Source organism: Marmota monax, unplaced genomic scaffold (genome assembly GCF_021218885.2).
Source record: "Marmota monax isolate L192 unplaced genomic scaffold, Marmota_monax_Labrador192_F-V1.1 WCK01_AAM20220418_F8-fsc00171, whole genome shotgun sequence".
NCBI classification, from domain to species: domain Eukaryota; kingdom Metazoa; phylum Chordata; class Mammalia; order Rodentia; family Sciuridae; genus Marmota; species Marmota monax.
In genome coordinates, this window is record NW_026694658.1 from 3,581,931 (window position 1) to 3,603,677 (window position 21,747).

Below are 21,747 nucleotides of genomic sequence, written 5' to 3' on the forward strand. Positions count from 1 at the left end.
GAAAAAAGTCAAACAGGAAAAAACTAACTTTGGATCAGCAAAATGACATATAGGTTAAATTAATATAATATTAGTATTTAACAGTAAGGGAGTAAGGCAATTAAAATGTATAGTAGGAAAAAATGTGTGCTATTATGAAGTAAAGATACATAACTTAGATGTCTTGGTCCCTATAGAATGTAGAAAAAGAGTGGGAGAAAGAGAAGTTTGTCCTGGTATTGTTCAGGACAGAGGATAACCAGAGCAAGGAAACAGAAGACTACAAGAAGAAAAGTAGTCAGGCACGGTGGTACATGCCTGTAATGCTTGTAATTTCAGTGAATTGGGAGGCTGTGGCAGGAGAATTACAAGTGCGAGGCCTGCCCTAGCAAATTAGGGAGGCCCTAAGCAACTTAGGGAGACCCTGTCTCAAAATCAAAAAAAAAAAAAAAAAAAAGAAAAGAAAGAAAAAGAAAGGGCTGGGGATGTGGATCAGTGATAGTGGCGCTGAGTTCAATCCCCAATATCAATTTGAAAAAAAAAAGTAGCATGCAATAGGTGTGTTGAATGACAGTGAATGATGTGGGTCCTACAGCATGCTAGAACTTTTAAACTGTCTATAATTATAGTCAACTCTAGACTATCGAAATTATGAATTTTTTATGAAAACAACAATAAAAAAGGGCCACTATAAAGTAAGTAGGATGAGTTGGGTGAGGTGGTGGACACCTGCCCTCCCAGCAGCTTGGGAGGTCAAGACAGGAGGATTGCCAGTTCAAACCTAGCCTCAGCAACTTAGCAAGGCCCTATTTCAAAATAAAATATAAAAAATGCTGGGCTGTGGCTTAGTGGTTAAGCACCTTGGGTTCAATCCCTGGTACCAATAAAATAAAGAAAGTAAGATAGATTATAACGCTTTGGTTAACACTTTTTTATGATCCTTTTTATATAGCTTGTGGCACATTGAAGAATCCCTTTAAAGAAAATAATTATAAATAAAATAAATAATAAAAACTGAAAAAAAAAAGAAAATAATTACTTGATGAGTCAGAATTTGGTAAGAGATTTAGGAGATGAATGAACACCAAGTGGCTCTGACACACTAAAAATCATCTGAATAGGTTTGGTAAGTGGGTAGGAACAGAAAGTGTGTATAAACATGGCGAACAGAAAGTTCTAGTAATAAATTCCTTTAATTGAAAAACAAAAACAAAACCAAGTACTCTCCAGTAAAGTTGTGAACCACAAAGAGAGCAAAAATTTTGAAATTTATATTCCTCAGGCAGTCTCTCCAATATCTAAAGAAAACTAAACAAGAGTTCTGAGCAGAATATGATTAAAAAAAAAAAAAAAGGAACAACTTTCTGACTACTCTGAGTCAAGTATTTACGTAGTCTGTTTCAAATGCAGTGAACTTCACATTTGAGTCATTGTCCAAAGTTAATTATGATAAGAGTTGAATGGAATATGAATGAAAGTTCATTATTCTTTATAGTTGTCTGAAACCTGAGAGTACCTGGCATGTTAATATAGCATTTGAGGAGACATCTGATGGAGAGGCAATATGGTATACCTGAACACTGGCTGGTAAAGAGGAAATTTATTTCAAATTCTAGCTCTATCATTTACTTGTTGTATGAACTTGATCAAGTTAATTCACATCTTTAGACTTTAGTTTTTTTTTTTTTTTTTTAATTTAATCTTTCTTTTTTAATATTTATTTATTTTTTTACTTTTCGGCGGCCACAACATCTTTGTTTGTATGTGGTGCTGAGGATCGAACCCGGGCCGCACGCATTGCCAGGCGAGCGCGCTACCACTTGAGCCACATCCCCAGCCCCTAGACTTTAGTTTTTAATCTCTAATGGAAAGCAGCATTAGATGGTCTCAAAGTTCTCTTCACATTCAAAAGTTTTATTACTTTATGAAGGAGATATGAAAATCAGAAAAAAGGGACTGAGGATGTAGCTCAGTTGAAGAGCAATGGTCTAGCATGTGGAAGGCCCTGGGTTTGATCCCCAGTACCAAGAAGGAAAAAAAAAGACTCTTTTGCTGCTTAATAATCTTCAGTGACTTTCTAAGCCTAAACAAAAGAAAGCCCAAACTTCAGATTGTCATTCAGGTACCTAATCTCTCTGGCCCCAATCTGCTTTGCTGAGCTCACTAGTGCATGCCTGTAATCCTAGCCACATAGCATGGGAAATATATTCCTATATATTAGGATTATAAACTATAAGAATGAAAATGTGTTTCCTCAAACAAACATAATTTAATGCTACTTACCTGGAAGACAAAATTAAATAAACATCAGATTTAAACATTCCTTAAAAATAGATAACTTCAGCTGGGTGCAGTGGTGCACGCCTGTAATCTCAGCAGTTTAGGAGGCTGAGACAGGAGAATCTCAAGTTCAAAGCCAGCCTCAGCAAAAGCAAGACACTAAGCAACTCAGTGAGACCCTGTCTCTAAATAAAATACAAAATAGGGCTAGGGATGTGGCTCAGTGGTCAAGTACCCCTGAGTTCAATCCTCAGTAACAAAAAAATAAAAATAAATAAAAAATAAATATATCTGTATCTATTCTATCTATCTATCTATCTATCTATTTATCTATCTTTAATTTTCTCTCTTTTTGAGGTATTGGGGATCAAAATAGGGACCTTGAGCATTCTAGGCAAGCACTCAATCACTAAGCCATAAGCATAGTTCTATACTGGCCAATTTTAAATTTAGTTCATGAAGTAGTTACTGTTCTTTTAAAAAATTAATATCAATAGATCCAATCACAACAAAAGAAACAACAGAGGGAAGATACAACCTATAGAATGGAAAAAGATACTTGCAGATATACATTTGCCAAGAGATATTTTGTGTTTATATTGTTATATTTTATATCCAGAATAGTAAAGCAAACCAAACCAAAACTCAAAAACAAATAATCTGATTTTAAAATGGGCAAAAAACTTAGTAGGCATTTTCCAAAAGAAGACATACAAATAACCAACAGGTATGAAAAAATATCACTAATCATCAGGGCAGTGCAAGTCTAAGCCACAATGAGATATCGCCTCACTCCATATAAGATAGCTGGTATCAAAAGGACAAAAGAAAACAAGTACTGGTGAGGATGTGGAGAAAAAGGAATCTTGCACACTGTTGGTGAGAATGAAGTATAGTCATTATGGAAAACAGTATGGAGGTTCCTAAAAATTTTTAAATTTTCCTATAAAATGATGCAGCAATCCCATCACTTAGTATATATTCAAAGGAAACAACATCAGTATGTGAAAGAGATTCCCAAGTTTACTGATACTATTCACAGTAACCAAGATATAGAATCAACCTAATTGTCCAATAATGGATTAATAGATAAATAAAATATGGTGTATATGTACATATATACAACATAATAATACTGTTCTGTCATTTGCAACAACATGGATGAACCTGGAAGACATTATGCTAAATAAAATAAGCCAGACACAGAAAGACAAATATTATACGATTTCCCTCATATGTAATGAGTCTAAAAAGGTTGATTTAATACAAGTAGCCAACAAAATAATGGTTACCAGAGGCTGGGGAAAGGAGAAGAAGGCTAGCCAATTGATTCAAAGTTACAGTTAGAAAAGAACAAGTTCTAGTGTTCTATTACTCAGTAGGGTAACTACAGTTAACAAAAAGGTACTGTCTATTTCAAAAATAGCCAGAAGAGAGGATTTTAAATGTTTCTACCACATAAAAAAAGATAAATGTCTGAGATGACAAATATGCTAATTACCCTGATCGAACATTACATAATGCACATAATGTATTGAAACATAACACTGTATCCTACAAATATGTACAATTGTTATGTATCAATGAAAAATCAAAATTAAAAATTGCAAAAGTTATAAAAATAGATTCTTGATATTTTCACAAGGATTCAACAATATGCAAACCATACCAAGGTATATAACATGCAGCCTCTTGTAGTTTTATTGACTTATATATTTGAATCACTCAAAATGGGAAGCCAACTTGTGATATTGGTAGGCTACACCTGCTTAGCGCTTATATCTCTAAGTGGTGTATTTTCCACTCTAACGTGCAGTAACTAATAAATTAGGCAAGGAGACACTTTTCTTTGGGAGAAATACTCTCTCTAATGAAAGAAAACCATTAAATTGCTAGGAAATAGTTTGAGTAATAAAAGTCTTTTCAATCATTTAAAATATGGCACAGCTGAATGACAGAATCAACAGTTCAAGAACCAGAAAGATCTGCAAGAGAGGTCCTTTCTACTTCTTTTTACTTATTCTTTATTCCATTCATGATGGATGACTACTATAAGTTATGGCAATATTCTAGAATTGAAGCTTTAGAAGTGCAAAATATTCCCAATAATATTCAAGTTTCCTACAATTAGTATTCCAGCTTGAATTAATTTTATGTGAATTTAAATAAAGAGACCTAGTTAAATGGTTGGGCCTAATCATCTTTGGATCAGATGACCTATCAAGGTCGAATATTTGTAGTTCTGAGAGAATAAGCTTACAGGACAGTACTTTTAACAAGAAGATAACTATGATAAGAGGACACAGATGGGCTTCTCAGCATAAATGAATATACTTTAATGTCAATGCTTAAGTGATAAATGAGAAATATTACCTCTTTGAAATGGGACGTCCAGTTTACCAAGGTAAGACGGGAGCTCCTTAAAAAGATATGATTGAAAAAAGTTATCTCTCAAAAGTAAAATGTATTTTGTCTTATGTTAAGACATGAAATAAAAGTTTGCTTCTTTGAAAAATGAGTGAAGAAAACCTATATTTACATAGGCAAATTAATAATTTAATTACTTCTATCACCTACAAGAAGTCTATAGTACTTATATTTAATATAGACCTTTTCTCAACATTTCAGTAGAAAAATATCCACTATAGATAATTCAAGGAAAAAGAAAAATACCTAACAATCATACAGAAAAATATTTAAGCTCATTAATAATCAAAGAAATTCTAATTAAAATTCAATCTAGCAAACCAGAAAATTTATGGTATAAATATAATTTTATATAAATATAACTAATTAATGATAATTACAATGATTAATAATGGTAAGGGTACAGCAAAATGGGAATTTTTTACTCTTAAAATAAATCTTATAATAAGCAAGCAGGAGTGGCTGAGGGTGTAGCTCAGTGTAGAGTTCATGTTTAGCATGTGCAAGGCCCTGGTTTTATTTTTTTGTTATTGTTTATTTATTTACTTTTTTGTTTTGGGCACTGAGGACTGAACCCAGGGGCATTCAACCACTGAGCCACATCCCCAGCCCTATTTTGTATTTGATTTAGAGACAGGGTCTCACTGAGTTGCTTGGCAACTAGCTTTTTTTTTTTTCTTTGATATATAATTTAATGAATTTTGAGACATGAATATAATCATGTAGCTTCCACTACAATCAAAATAGAAGCAGTTCTATAATTTCCCCTCCCCCAGTTTCCTTTCTGCCCACTGCAGTCGAACCATCCTTCTTCTCCCAACCACTGACAATGACTGATCTCCATCTTTATAGTTTTGCGTTTTCTAAAATGTCCATTAAAATGGAATCATTCAGGATTACCTTTTCGGATCTGGCATCTTCCACATTAGAAAAATGTATTTGAGGTTTTCTCATGTTGTGTGCATCAGTGATTCATTCCTTTTTGTTGTTGAATAGGTATTCCATTGTATGAATGTACTTGTTTATCTATTCACCACTGAAGGACATTAGGGTTGTTTCTAGTTTCTGTTTATGAATAAAGCTGTTATAAATATTCTCCCCGAATAGGTTTTTGTATGAACAAAAGTTTTTGTTTCTCTTGAGTAAATATGTTGGAGTGGGATTGCTGGGTCCTATGCTCAGGACAACTTGATAAAAAAAAAAAAAAAAACTGCCTATTTTCCAAAGTGACAGTATCACTTTGTACTTGCACCAGTAATGTATAGAAATTCTAATTCTGAATCTTCACCAACATTTGATATCACTTTTTTTCTTATTTTAGCTATACTACACATGTAATAGAATCTATTTCGATTATAATTTGCAGTTCCCTGATGACTAGTGATTTGGGGGATATTTTCCTGTGCTTATTTACTATCTGTATATCTTCTTTAGCAAAGTGTCTGTTCAGGTTTTTGCCTATTTAAAAATAGATTCTTTTCCTTATTGTTGAATTTTAAGAGTTTTTTATTCTTTTGGGGATGGGGCAGGTAACTGGGGATTGCATCCAGGGGTGCTTCACCACTGAGCTACATCTCCAGCCGTTTTTTTATTTTTTATTTTTTTTAAAACAGGGTCCCACTAATTTGCTTATGGCCTTGCTAAGTTGCTGAGGCTGGCCTGGCAACTAGCTTTTGCTGAGGCTGGCTTTGATCTCAAAATCCTCCTGTCTCAGCCTCCTGAGCTGCTGAGAATACAGGTGTGAGCCACCGTACCTGGCTGCTCGCTAATTTTTTTGGTGCTAGGGATTAAAACCAAGGCTTTGCCCAGTGCCATGGTGTATGACTGCAATCCCAGCACTCAGGAGGCTGAGACAAGAGGATTTCCAGTTCAAAGCTAGCCTCAGCAAAAACTAGTTGCTAAGCAACTCCATGAGACTCTGTCTCTAAATATAATACAAAACAGGGCTGGGGATGTGGCTCAGTGGTTGAGTGCCCCCCCACCAAAAAAAAAAGTAAGCAGGCAATAGGAAACTGTAATATATATTATTAAAGACAATAATGATAATATTTCTACTCTTTTAACCAATATTTTTCCTTCTAGGGAAATAATTAACTTTAAATATAGAGAAAAATTCATACAAATAACTTTAATATAAATATTTATGTCTTTATAAGTATATTCTTATTTATATTTTCAAAAGTAACTTTATACCAGTGCCTAAAGATAAAGCTTTATCTTTACACATAGTGATATTCAGTACAGTGAAAACTTATAACCAATCCTGTGTTCAATAGAAAATTGGTTAAAAATAACTACAGATTTACTCAATGTAACAACTACAGTCATTTCAAATATTTATGAAAAATAAGCATGGAACCTGCAAGGTTAAACACTGTATACTTCCAAATATGTGACATTTTAGAAAATGCAAAACTATGAAGATAATAAAAAGATTAGTGGTTTCAGGGGATGGGAGAAGAGGGGGGATAAATAAAAAGCATAGAGGATTTTGGAAGCAGTGAAACCATTTTGTGTGATAGTATAAATAGTGGATAAATGTCATTAAATGTCTAATATCTAAACCACAGGATGTACAGGATCAAGAGTGAACTCTAATGTATAAACTATGGACTTTGGGTGACATCAATTATAACAAATGTGCCACTTGGTATGGATGTTGGTAGTGGGGAAGGATGTTCTTCTGTGGGTTGGTTGGTTGATAAGGACATGGGTATTCAGTATTTCCACTAAATTTTGCCATGAACTCAAAACTTCTCTAACAAAAGCCTGTTTTTAAAAAAAACATGGAAAAATGTTTATTATGTTAAAGTGTTTAAAACAATGTGTATAATATATAGTGAAAAGAAAATTCTGAAAATTAACAAGGTATACATATAGATAGTGTCCCGTTAACAGGAGTTTGCTATAGGTGGTAAAAGAAAGCACTGTTTCCCTTCATTTATCAGTATTTACTAAAGTGAGCATATAAACCATTATGATCAAATTTTAAAATGGTGCTTTTAAAAAAATGTTTAGTTATAGATGGACACAATACCTTTGTTTATTTTTACATGGTGCTGAGGATCGAACCCAGTGCCTCACACATGCTAGAAAAGCACTCTACCACTGAGCCACAACCCCACCCCTAAATGGTGCTTTCTTATACTTGAAGACAAAAAATAATTCATTTCCTTAATATGAATTGACTAAATTTAACAAGCTGAATTCCAGTAGCTTTACATTTGAGGACTTGTAATTTTATTAAAATATTTATAAAAACAAGTCTTCATGGATGTATTTGTAAAGTATAAAATCCTCAATGGGAGTTAGGGTAATTTTTAAAAATTCTTTTGACATTTATTATTTAAATATAAAAATATTATTTTTTAAAGTTGCTGACTGAAGCAATGTCTGGCATTCACTGCCTTAAAAAATCTTACCCAGGTGGGAGTTGTGGCTCAGTGGTAGAGCACTTGCATAGCATGTGTGAGGTACTGGGTTCGATTCTCAGAACCACATAAAAATAAATTAATAAATGAAGTAAAGGTCCATCAACAATTTTTAAAACACTAAAAAAACACTTTACCCTAATATATACTAGACATTAGTTTATCATTCATTTTTACTTACACAATATTTGAGATCAGAGATGTTTACATTGACCCCAGTTGATCTCTTCAGGTTCTCATCATGTGATACTACAACTTGTTCATCTTTTGTGATATGGCAGTCCAGTTCCAACATATCAGTTCCAATTGTGACTGCACTGAAGAAATAAAGAGAAAAACGACAACCTAAAACTTATGCAAACATTTAGGTTACATGCATTAGATATAATAATTCAGTTACAAACCCAAATATTCTGAAATACTGAACTATATCCTCAACAACATTATTTATCAACATTCATTGATGTGAAAATATTCTAAGTTCTTAATTAAAATAAGTGAATAATGTTGCCTCCTTTCAATAACCAGCTATCCTTAATACTGGCAACTCTATATCATGGAAAGAATATGTGACCAGAAGTTCAGAGACTTGAAAACCAATTCCTGATTTGTTATGAAGTTGTATAACTTTGGGCAAATAAATTTCCCTCTGAGAGCCACATCTAAAAAATGAGAGGATTGCTGGGCGTGATGGCGAATACCTGTAATCCCAGCCATTTGGGAGGCTAAGGTGTCGCGACCCCTCGCCGGCAAGGGAAAACACGACACAGGATTCTTCTTTCAGCAGTTTATTCAGGCCTTGTTTCATGTATCATCTTCTAGTGACCCCCCCGCCGAGCGCCCAAGCACAGCCTAATAAAGCCTCCCGCATACCAATCCCAAGCTGCCACGTGGATCTCTCTCATAGGGTGGTAAGGGATTGCGCGCCAACTCTCCAAAAAAGGAGTTGTTTATCACAGGCCACAGTGGAAGCCGGCGCCATCTTCTAATGGCGGCCACGGTCTATAAGAATGGCTTACCACACTAAGGCAGGAGGATTCCAAGTTTGAGACCAACCTCAGCAATTTAGCAAGGACCTAAGGACTTAGTGAGACTCTGTTTCAAAATAGAACAAAAGAAAAGGGCCAGGGATGCGGCTCAGTGGTTAAGCGACCTGGGTTCAATCCCTGGGGTAGGGGGGGGGAGTGAAAGAGAGAGGATTAAGAAATAAGATAATGCTGGCTAGTTGCTTTTATCTTATTGGAAGTTCTAATAATGGGCAAGAAAAAATTCAAATTGAAAGGAACAAGTAAAGTCATCTCTGATCACAGAAGACATGATCTTACATATAGAAAATCCTGGGTTAGAGGTATTGCTTAGTGGTAGAGCTCTTCCTTAGCATGTGCAAGGCCCTGGGTTCAATCCTCAGCCACAAGCCTCCTACTCCCCAATTCCCAAAGATCCTATAAAAATATTCTTAGAACTAACAGACGAATCTAAGAAAGTTGTTGGATTAACACACAAAAATTAATTGTGTTTCTATACATTAACAATGAATAGTCTGAAAAGGAAACTAAGAAAACAATTTTATTTACAATAGCATCAAAAACATTAAAACACTCAGGAGTTAACCAAGGAGGTGAAAGACTTGTATAATGAAAACTATAAAACACTTCAAAAAGAAGTTAAAGATATATAAATATGGATGTGCAACTATATTAAGTGTACTTAAGATGTTAATACTACTCAAAGCAATCTGCAGATTTGTGGCAATAACAGCACAATCCCAATGATTTTTTTTTTTGCAGAAATAGAAAAATCCATCCTAAAATTCAAATGGAATTTCATAGGATCCCAAACAGACAAAACAATCTTAAAAACTAAAAAGTTGAAGGACCCATACTTCTGTATTCAAAATTTAATAAGTAATCAAAAGAGTGTGGTAATGATATAAAGAAAAACATATATGGATATAACAAATGCACGTGGACCAGGACAGAGAGCTCAGAAATGAGCTTTCATAAAGATGCAGAGACCATTGAATAAAAAAAATGAACCAGTTTTAACAAATGATGCTAGGGAACCTGATATTCACATTTAAAGAACAAAGTTGGGCAGGAGATGTGGCTCAGATAGAGTGCTTGCTTAGCATGGTATTGGGTTCAATCCCTAGTACTGCAAAAAATAAAATAAAATCTTTTTTAAAAAGTTAAAATGATAGTGTTTGCTTGTTTGTTTCTGGTATGGGGGAATAAAACCTAGGGGTGCTTTACCACTGAATTACATCTCCAGCTCCTTTTATTTTTATTTTGAGACAGGCTCTCTCTAAATTGTCAAGCCTGTCCTTGAATTTGTGATCCTCCTGCCTCAGCCTCATGTATTCCTGGAATTACAGGTGTGTGTCATGACACTAGGCCTGATTTAGGTTTTATACAAATTTCCAAGTCAGTTAACAAGCAACCTTATCAATAAATATACACTCCCATTGCAGAGATGAGATAATTAGTATCACAGTAACCAGATACTATAAAAATTTATCATGAGAATCCGGGCACTGATTAATTACTTTGACTGTCTGCCAATTTACATTTCCAAATGTTGCTAATACAATTTGCTTCTTTCTCCTACCATTCATGTTGGTACCAGAGGGATCACATTGTCTTCTGGGTATTTACAAAGGCAGCCTAGTTTAATAACCTACTTTTATTAGCTCTTAAGAACCAGATTTTACATTCCCAAGGGCTTAATGACTGTGTGTATGTGTGTGTGTGTGTGAGAGAGAGAGAGAGAGAGAGAGAGAGAGAGAGAGAGAGATTGAGAAAGAGAGAGAGAGAGATTGAGATGATTCCTTAGTTTTGGGTTCTATGTTTACTGTGAAGGGGGTTCTGTTTCCTTTATCTGTCTTTTGCTAAAATTCTGCTTTGTTTTTGGAGGGCACTATTCTGTATCTGATTCAATGAGCAACTAGTAAGAGCCTATCAGTGTGAGAGCCTGAGCGAGATGTTAGGAAGTGAGGGATCAATAAAAAAGATTTTTGCTCCTAAGGAGAAGAGCCATATTTATACTACAAAGGAGATGGTGTTTGTGAAAGCATCTTATAAACCAATTAAAGGACTTTTTATAAATTGTGAGATGGAATTCTTGGTCAAAATTACTTCTCTAGTCACACTCTATCATAATGAATTAATTTTCAATATATCTCTAAAGTCCTTTCAATCTCCTAGATATATCTTGTCCACATTAATGTCACATATTAATCTCAAACATTCCACATTTTCTTTTGGTAGTAGGGTGTGAACTCATTGGTTCTCGACCACTGAGCCATATCCCCAGCCCGATTTTATATTTTATTTAGAGACAGGGTCTCACTGAGTTGCTTAGTGCTTTGCTTTTGCTGAGGCTGCCTTTGAACTCATGATTCTCCTGCCTCAGCCTCCCTACCCACTGGGTTTACAGGCTTCCACCACTGCACCCGTCCAACATTCCACATTTAAAAAATAATTTTTCTTTCTTCAAATATAGCTCTTCCAGTCTTAGTGTCATTTCAATTTCCTGGTTAATCTAAACCATGCTTCCTCCCACCAACTACTTACACTTTCTCTAATATGTCATCATCTTAAACTCCATGTTATATATGCTTTGTGAAATACATACCTAAATTAACACATAAATAAGATCTAAATTTTAGCCAGCCATCACTTTTTTATTATTTCTCCTCCAGATAATAAGGATTAGGGCCTGGTGCAGTGGTACACGCCTGTAAACCCAGCAGCTCAGGAGGCTGAAGCAGGAGGATTACAAGTTCAAAGCCAGCCTCAGCAAAAGCAAGGCACTAAGCAACTCTGTGAGACCCTGTCTCTAAATAAAATACAAAATAGGGCCAGGGATGTGGCTCAGTGGTCGAGTGCCCTGAGTTCAATCCCCAGTACCTCTCCTCCCAAAAAAATAATAATAAGGATTATCTTCCTCTCACTTAAGCACAGTTTCTGTCTTTTGCTGATCATGTATTATAATTCCTTCACTTTAAAAAAAAATCTTTATTTTTATTTTTATGTGGTGCTGAGGATCGAACCCAGTGCCTCACACATGCCAGGCAAGCTCTCTACCTCTGAGCCACAACCCCAGCCCCATCCTTTACTTTTTAATAAATGGTACCTTGAAAATATTATGTTTAAATAATTTTTCTTGTATTTTCTTTCTTTCTTCTTTTAAACTCTCCTTCTTTTTGAGACAGGGTCTCACGATGTTGCCCAGGCTGGTCTAGAACTCTGCAACTCCTGAGCTAAAATAATCCTCTTGCCTCAACCTCCCAAGTAGTTGGGACTATAAGTATGTACCCACCATGCCCAACTTCTAGTAGTTCATGAAGCAGATATGTTTGAGAGAGGAGGGAACCTTCTAAGTGTCCCAGCAGTTAAACAATAAAATATTTATAGATGAAACAAAAAAAAAAAAGTACAATCAAAAAGTATGTATTAGGCATTGTGGCACAACCCTGCTATCTCAGCAACTCTGGAGGCTGAGGCAAGAGGATCACAAGTTTGAGGCCAGCCTTAGTAACTTAGAAAGACAATTTCTCAAAATAAAAAATAAAAAGGGATAGGGATGTGGCTCAGTGGTTAATGTGGTCTCTGGGTTTAATCCTCAGTACAAAACAAAAAAAGATTAAAAAAATGTGATACTTTTGGGCTGGGGTTATGGTTCAGTGGCAGAATGCTTTGCCTAGCACATGTGAGGCACTAGGTTTGGTCCTCAACATCACATAAAAATAAATAAATAAAATAAAGGCATTGTGTCTATCTACAACTAAAAATTATTTTTAAAATGTGATATTTTCAAGTGTGCATCTTTAGAAATAACTTACTATATAACCTAGTGGTTCAATTTCATTAAAAAAAAGAGTGATGGGTAAAAATTTAACAAAGAATATGGAGAAAAACTTTCAAAATAATGTGCTTCCAACATAAAGAATACTAAAATTATTTAAAGTTATGGGCAGTTTCTCCCAAATAAATCCCAGCCCACATATGATAAAGTGATAGTGTGTGCACACACACACAGGCACCTGTATAGAAAAATATACACATAAAATTATATACTCATATTTAGCTATAGATAACTTGCTAGATAAACAATCTAAGTAGGGAAAATAATTTAAATTAAAATATTCACATTAATCTGTGACAGTAGAAAAAGATTTTGCATTTTTGTAAAAGACTTTTGAGATCATATCCAACAGTAAAAGTAAGAAATGACAAGTAGAGGGATTCAGATGAAACTAGAAGCAGTACCTTCGAGTCTGATAACAGGAAAAATAATCTCTAAGCCTTTTTATAAGTCTTTGGTGAGAAGCAGAACAAAAACTTAGTTCAAATTCTCCCGGGCTGAGGTCGTAGTTCAGTAGTAGAATGAGTGGTTACAGTGCACAAGTCCCCGGGTTCCATCCCAGCACCATCAAAAATAAGTAAATAAATAAACAAAGAAACAAATAAAATTCAATTAAAAAGAAAAATTCTGATTTCTTAGTCCAAATTATACACATTAAAAATGCTCAAAATTGCTCAAGAGTTTGGGACCATGTAGCAAAATCCTACCAAAATTCTATAAGTCTCAGGCTGGGGTTGTGGCTCAGTGGTAGAGCACTCACCTGGCATGTTTGAAGTCCTGAGTTCGATCCTCAGCACCACATAAAAATAAATAAAATAATGGTATTGTGTCCAACTATAACTAAAAAAATAAAATATTTTTAAAAAATTCTATAAGTCTCAAAATTATATAAGAAATTCTTTTTCTCATTAAATATGAATAGGTAATGTCTTTCATTGGAGGTAGTTTTTCAGGGAAAGGAAAACAGTGTTCTCACCATTATCACAGAGTGATAATAATAATTGACTTTAAGACAGAGAACAAGGGTAGCCAACAGTCTTCATTCCTGTCTCCTACAGCTTCTCTGTGAAGTGCTCTAAAAAACATCTATATGAAATGTGAATCAATTCTAAATAGAAAAATTTTAATTTATCTTATTTTAAAAAATAAGATCAACACTCATGAGGGTTCCAAGAAGAGTACCAGATTGCAGGTTCAGGTCTATAACTAAAACTGGTGGGCACAAAGACACAATCCTTTTCATAAACAGCAGCCGATGTAACAGTTGTTTTGTTTTCTCTTTCTCTCCAAGACTAATTAGCATTATACACAGTATGTTCCTTGTTACAAATGTCTTCTTTCAGCTTTGGAACTATAGTATCTTTGAATTCTCAAAACTCTTGATTTAGTTTTTCAGTTATACAGAAGCCAAACACTCTTTGTAACACTTCAGACTAAATTAAAAAATGGGGTTTTATAGAAACAACTACTACAAATGGATGCTACACGTATACTATCTTTGCTCTGTTAATCACAACACTTTAATGATAAACTGTAAAAGAGTATTTTTTTATATACTTACTGCTGAAAGGCTTCCATTGTATTCTCCAAATTTTCTCCAGCACCTGTAAAGACATTAAATTCAAACTTCATTTATTAGCTATTTTAAACATTTTATTTTTCTAGAAATTTTAGTATAATGAATCCTGATGCTTATTTATTATATAGATATTATAGTACATGTGTTTTTTAAAGAGCGCACAGTATTTTGTTTTTGTTTAGCTACACCAGTAAGAATCAAAGATCAAAAGTGGCAGAGCCATTGCCTAGCATGCTAGAGGTCCTGGGTTCAATCCTAAGTACTAGGAAAAAGAAAAGAAAAGAAAATCAAAACAGCCACAGAAATTCAGGAGGGCTAGAAGAACCTAAAGGTGATGTTTAAGTTCTTGTTGGTTAAATTTTCTCTATATATCCTCATAATCTCTTATGAACATCTCTACCAAGGCATTTATCACAGTGTAGCACAAATTTTTTTGTCTCTCCCCTCTTTATCTCATGAATTACCAAAAAGAAGTGACTTTTAATCACCTTGGCAGAAGGCAATATAGTGTAACAGCTGAGGATGAGACTGTGGAGTTAGGATGCCCGGTCTCAAATTTTTTAATATTTGGATGACTTTAGGAAAGTCACCTAACCTATGTTGAACTTGCTTCTTTATTAGAATGATAATGATAGTCCTACCTCATTGGATTGGTATAATTAAATGAGTTAACATGCAAAGTGTAATATGTCATAAATTCTAAAAATGATAGCTTTTCACTTTTGAACATTTTTGAAGTTGGAGTACATCTGTCAATGGATGGTATCTAACAGTTTAATTGGAAAGCTTTTCTCTTAACAGTACATTAAAAAAAAAAGGGTCTTAAAATCAATGGCATTAAATTCAGTGAAATACTGTAGTGAGCATCCAGTGAAAGTGAAGAATTATTGCTATTACAATTGCCATTATCATAGAGTAACTGCTAAAGAGTAGGTACTTCGTGTATGTCCATTAATGGGAAGAGTGGATAATAGTTAATGACAAAAAGGACATAATTTGATATGAATATACAGAATGATAAAAAATTATCCAATGTTATATACTAGGTAAAGAATCAATTAGTGATACACATGCTAGACAAAACATGGTGGTGCTGGGAATTGGACCCAGGGCCTTGTACATGCGAGGCAAGCACTCTACCAACTGAGCTATATCCCCAGCCCACTTTTTATATATTTTTAAACTAAAAGATTTCAGTACTGGGCTGGGGTTGTAGCTCAGTGGTAGAGCACTTGCCTCGCACGTATGAGGCACTGGGTTCAATCCTCAGCACCACACAAAAATAAATATGTGGGCTGGAGATGTGGCTCAAGCGGTAGCGCACTTGCCTGGCATGCATGCGGCCCGGGTTCGATCCTCAGCACCACATACAAATAAAGATGTTATGTCTGCCGAAAACTAAAAAATAAATATTAAAAAAATTCTCTCTCTCTCTTTAAAAAAAATAAATAAATACGTAAAATAAAGATATTGTGTCCATCTACAGTTAAAAATATATTTTTAAAAATTCAGTATTTTTAAATAATTGATGAAATGCATACAGGGAAAAAAAATAAAAACTTCACAAAAACAGTGAATTTTAGTGGGGCCTAATGGTCCATGTCTGTAATCCCAACAACTCAGGAGGCTAAGGCAGGAGGATTGCTAGTTCAAGGCCAGCTTCAGCAATTTGGTAAGGCCCTAAGCAACTTAGCAAGACTTGTCTCAAACAGGAAAATAAAAATGGCTGGGGATGTGGTTCAGTGATTAAGCACACTGGGTTCAATCCCTGGTAACAAACAAATAAACAAAAAAACAAAACCCAGTTATTTTCTTTTCTCCTACCTCAGCCTCCTGAGTAGCTGGGATTATAGAAAAGCACCACCTGCCTAGCTTCTTCTTTTTCTTTTTGGTTCAGGGGAGTGAAACCAGAGGCACATAACCACTGAGCCACATCCCCAGCCCTTTTCTGTATTTTATTTAGAGACAGGGTCTCACTGAGTTACTTAGGGCCTCGTTAAATTGCTGAGGTTGGCTTTGAACTTGCCATACTAGGGATTGAGCCCAGGATTGAGCCTCAGCCTCTGGAGCCCCTATGATTACAAAGAAGCAGCACCATGTCTGGCCTGCCTGGTTTCTTAACAGGAAGAGTCAATTCAAGTTCAGGATATAGTTTAAGTATTAACATTTAAATGTTTTTTAAACAAAATAAGGACCAGTAGTGCATGCCTGTAATCCCATACTCTTGGGAGGCTGAGCAGGAGGATCTTGAAATCCAGGCCAACCTGGGCAATGGGCTGGGGCTGTAGCTCAGTGACAGGGCACTTGCCTGTCACATGTGAGGCACTGGGTTCCATCCTTAGCACAACATAAAATAATGACAGGCTGTCCATCTACAATTAACTACAAAAAAAAAATTAAAAGAAGATGTTTTATAAAAAAAATACCATTTGAACATATCAGTGAGAATGTTAAAATTTCCTTGTTATATTGTTAGGTTGTAGTTTCCTGACAACTTAATTAATATTCAACAGAAACAAATTGTTCTAAAGTTCCATTAGTTTTGTACAAAGGGATACCTATGTGAAAAGAGCTAGTTTGATTTGGGTTCACTTTTCATTACTAAAGCATAATAGAAAACAGTTACATGTGGAACTTATAGTTTTTTTGAAAAGAAAGTGCCCTTCTGAGGTTAGTTAACTCTTGGTTAGGTGAAGTTAAATGACCTTGTTTCATTTCATTTTTCATGGTACTAGGGATTGAGCCCAGGGGCACTCTACCACTGAGCTATATCCCCGGTGCTTATTTTTATTTTTATTTTGAGACAGTGTCGCATTATGTTGTCCAGGCTGGCCTGGAATTTGTAATCCTCTTGCCTCAGTCTCCCGAGTTGCTGGGATTATAGTCATGTGCCACCATGTCTGGCTAGTCTCCCAATCTTTCTTAACCTTAATTTGAGATCTAGTTCACTTTTCTTTTATGAATCACTTTCTTATCACATGATTCTTATTAAGCACTCTCTTATCACATCAGAATACATGATTCTTATGCAGCACTTTCTTATCACATCAGATTACAATGAGTCTTATTAGATTTGAATTAATGTTTTAGCCAAGCATGCCTGTAATCCCAGATACTAGGGAGGCTGAGGCAGGAGGATCACAAGTTGCAGGTCAGCTTTGGCAAGTTGGAGACCAGCCTGGGCAATTTAGCAAAACCCTGTCTCAAAATAAAAAGGCTAAGGAAATACCCGGTAAAGCACCCCTGAGTTCAATCCTCAGTTCTGAGAGAGAGAGAGAGAGAGAGAGAGAGAGAGAGAGAGGGAGAGAGAGGGAGAGAGAGGGAGAGAATATGAATACTTTGGTTACTTGGCCCCTTTATACTCTTAAAAATTACTGACTGCAGCTGGGCGTGGTGGCACAGATCTGTAATCCCAGCAACTCAGGAGGATGAGGCAGGAGGATCTCGAGTTCAAAGCCAGCCTCAGCAAAAGCAAGGTCCTAAACAACTCAGTGACATCCTGTCTCTAAATAAAATATGAAATAGGCTGGGGATGTGGCTCAGTGGTTGAGTGCCCCTGAGTACCACTACCACCCCAAAATTACTGAGTATACTCTTAAAACTTATTGAGTACCCTGATTACATGGGTTATATCCATTATTAACTGTATATTAGAAGTTAAGTCCTACAAATTTATTTTTCTTTATTTGAAAATAACAACAAACCCAATACTTTTCAATCTTTTCCTTGTGCTGTGGATTGAACCCAGAGCCTGGCACATGTGAGGCAAGAGTTCTACCACTGAGCTACAACCCCAACCCAATCCATTACTTTTTTATTTTTAATATACTTTTAGTTGTAGTTGAACACAATACCTTTATTTATTTTTATATGGTGCTGAGGATAAAACCCAGCGCCTCACATGTGCTACGCAGGTGCTCTACTACTAAGCCACAACCCAGCCCCAAAAAGTCAATTTTTTTTTTTTGGTGGTGGTGCTGGGGATTGAACCCAGGGCCTTGTGCATGCAAGGCAAGCACTCTACCAACTGCACTATATCCTCAACCCCTCAATCCATTACATTTTAACATGACATTTTTATGAAAAATATATACTTTTCCAAAAACAAAAATAATTAATTAACAGTGTCATTGTTGGGCTGGGGTTGTAGCTCAGTAGTATAGTGCTAGCCTAGCATGAGTGAGGCACTGGGTTCGATTCTCAGCACACATAAAAACAAATATACAAAATAAAAGTTAAATTCTTAAAAAAAAAGTGTTACTGGGGCTGGGGTTGTGGCTCAGTGGTAAAGCACTCATCTACCATGTGTGAGGCACTGGGTTCAAGCTCACAGCACCACATAAAGATAAATAAATAAAGGTATTGTCCATCTACAACTAAAACATTAAAAATAAATAATTGTTTTAAAAAAGTATTACTGCTACACATTTTTGCAAATCTCTTTAATATCTAGCTTAACAAAAAGCAGCTAAATTCTCATATCTGCTATATATATATATATCTGCTATATATATATATATATATATATATATATATATATATATATATATATATATATGCTCTCTCTCTCTCTCTCTCTCTCTATATATATATATATATATATATATATATATATATATACCTGAAAATATATATATATATATACCTTCACACAGATAAGTAGTTGGAAAAGAAAAAATCTTTTTTGGCAATGAATCAAGGGGCTGCAGGGGTAGTTCAATGGTAAAACACTTGTCTAGCATGCATGAGAACCTGTTTTCAATTCCCAGCACCAATGGAAGAGAAGAATAAAAAAAAGATACTGCCTCAAAATTCAAGTGGTATTCATTTCTACAAAGTAAGTTGCACTGCAGAATCTGAACCACATCAGTGACCTCTTCCTACTCTATTACATGAAATCCCACTGGTCCATCTTTAACTATGAATGGTCCTTTCACACTTAAGATTTTATAACATTATGCACTGGTCATACAGAAAATATTGATTCACTGAATTATGTTAATCTTTTAAGTGTTGACACATTCCATTATGTGATATTTTAAAAATCACATTTGTTAACATTTGATCTCATCAGAAAAGTCTTTAAGAAGTGGAAAGCTATCAAGTTCATGGTGTTTCTAAAATTCTAATTTTTGGCAAGGCGTGGTGACATATGCCTGTAATCACAGCTATTCAGGAAGCTGAGACAGGAGGATCGCAAGTTGGAGGCCAGCTAGGACAACACAGTGAGACCCTGTCTCAAAATGGGGGTGTCACTTAGTAGTAGAGTATCCTGGTTCAATCCCCAGTACCAGCAAAACAAAATGAAAAGAAATAAAATTCTAATTTTTTTCTCGAAAACTCAAATTTAATTATTGTATTACATCAGTTAGATTACTTTTATTACAGTACAGACTCACTTTATTCATTTTCAAGAATATCTCTGCCAAACATTCAAGCCTGAATAAGTACAGTTGTTACTCATTCTTTAAAGTAAAAATGTTGTTCTGGGGGCGGAAAAACAGTTGATTTAGCTCACAACTCAAATGACTGCACAGGTTTTTTTCCTCAAAACAAACATCATGGGGTTGGGGTGGTGGATCAGTGGTAGAGTGCTCACCTAGCATGCAAGAGGCACTGGGTTCAATCCTCAGCACCACATAAAAACAAACTAATGTATCCACCTAAAACTAACGATAAATAAATAAATATTAAAAAAAAAAACATCATGCTTTGGTACTTAGAAAAGGTGTTTTGTATAGACTCTTTAAAAAAATTTTTTTTTTAGTTATAGATGGACACAATACTTTTATTTTATTTATTTTTATGTGGTGCCAGGGTCGAACCCAGTGCCTCACTCATACTCTCGGCAAGCGCTCTACCACTGAGCCACAACCTTGGCACTTGTATGTACTGTTAATGTTGTCACACAGAATATTAAAAGTTAAATGTACTCAAATGTTGAACAGGATAAAATAAATATTTTTTACCAATATTTCAAGGACTTTTTTGTGTGGTACTGCAGATTGTACTTCCGCATGCCCTACCACTGAGCTACATCCCCAGTCCTTTTTGGTATTTTTAATTTTGAGACAGGAATCTCACTAAGTTGCTGAGCCTGTTCTCAAACTTGTGATCCTTCTGCCTCAATCTCCCAAGTAGAAGAATATTCTTAAGTGAAATGGACTTTTTTTTTTTTAACTGTGAGTATATGATGGTGAAGAATATCTACTAGTACACTTGGTACCACTGCTTTGATTCGTGCTGAGGCAATTGGAATTTTAACCCACCATTGCTTTTTCTTTCTTCTTTTCTTTTTGGGCTGGAGATTGACCCAGAGTATCATTTATGTAAAGCATATACTCTACCATGGAGCATTAAGCCCCAGTCCTAGCCATTAATGCTTTTGTAACATAAATGCAAATATCAATGCAGTAAAAAAGGTGAATAATGTGGGGCTGGGGCTGTAGCTCAGTGGTGGAACACTTGCCTCACATATATGAGGCACTGGGTTCGATCCTCAGCACCACGTAAAAATAAATAAATAAAATAAAGGTCCATCTACATCTAAAATATATATATATATATTTTAATTTTTAAAAATATATTTTTTAAAAAAGGTGAATAATGGGGCTGGGGATGTGGCTCAAGTGGTAGCACGCTCGCCTGGCATGCGTGTGGCCCGGGTTCGATCCTTAGCACCACATACAAAACAAAGATGTTGTGCCTGCTGAAAACTAAAAAAATAAATATTAAAAAAATTCTCTCTCTAAAAAAAAAAAGGTGAATAATGTCTTATTAAAAATACTTTGACCTTGAAGATCCATGAAAGGGCCTCAGGGACCCACAGGAGCTCACAGACTACACTTTGAAAACTGCTATCTTAAATAAATCAATAATGGTAAGTCAGAAGAGTGTTTACCTTTGAGGATGGAGAGAGATACACTGGAATAGGGAATCTCACAGGGTTCTAGAAATGTTGCATATCTCTATCTCAGAAGTAGCCACCTGTATGTATACATATGGGGATGGAGAATTTTTCATTTGTGACAATATCAATGAACCTGGAGGAGATGTTAGGTGAGATAAGCCAGACACAGACAAATACTACCTGACCTTACTTATGTGTAGAATCTAAGAAAGTGGAATTCATATAAGTAGAGAGTAGAATGGTGGTTACCAGAGGATGGCTTAGGGAGGCTGAAC

The 21,747-nt window shown here is 35.2% G+C and overlaps 1 protein-coding gene across 7 annotated transcripts in view; it reads right to left on the bottom strand.

Moving 5' to 3' along the window:
• Gdpd1 (glycerophosphodiester phosphodiesterase domain containing 1) overlaps positions 1–21,747 on the bottom strand; it is a 47,533-nt gene that overhangs the window by 17,933 nt on the left and 7,853 nt on the right. For 5 of the 7 annotated variants that reach the window (XM_046423273.2, XM_046423266.2, XM_046423272.2 and 2 more), the window contains exons 2-5: positions 14,545–14,587; positions 13,388–13,480; positions 8,299–8,434; positions 4,633–4,678 (exon numbers count right to left, since the gene is read on the bottom strand). In XM_046423273.2, coding sequence (XP_046279229.1) covers positions 4,633–4,678; positions 8,299–8,434; positions 13,388–13,480; positions 14,545–14,587 — 318 coding nt within the window. The remainder of the gene's footprint in view (positions 1–4,632; positions 4,679–8,298; positions 8,435–13,387; positions 13,481–14,544; positions 14,588–21,747) is intronic. The other 2 variants (XM_046423268.2, XM_046423270.2) reach the window with 1 other exon arrangement.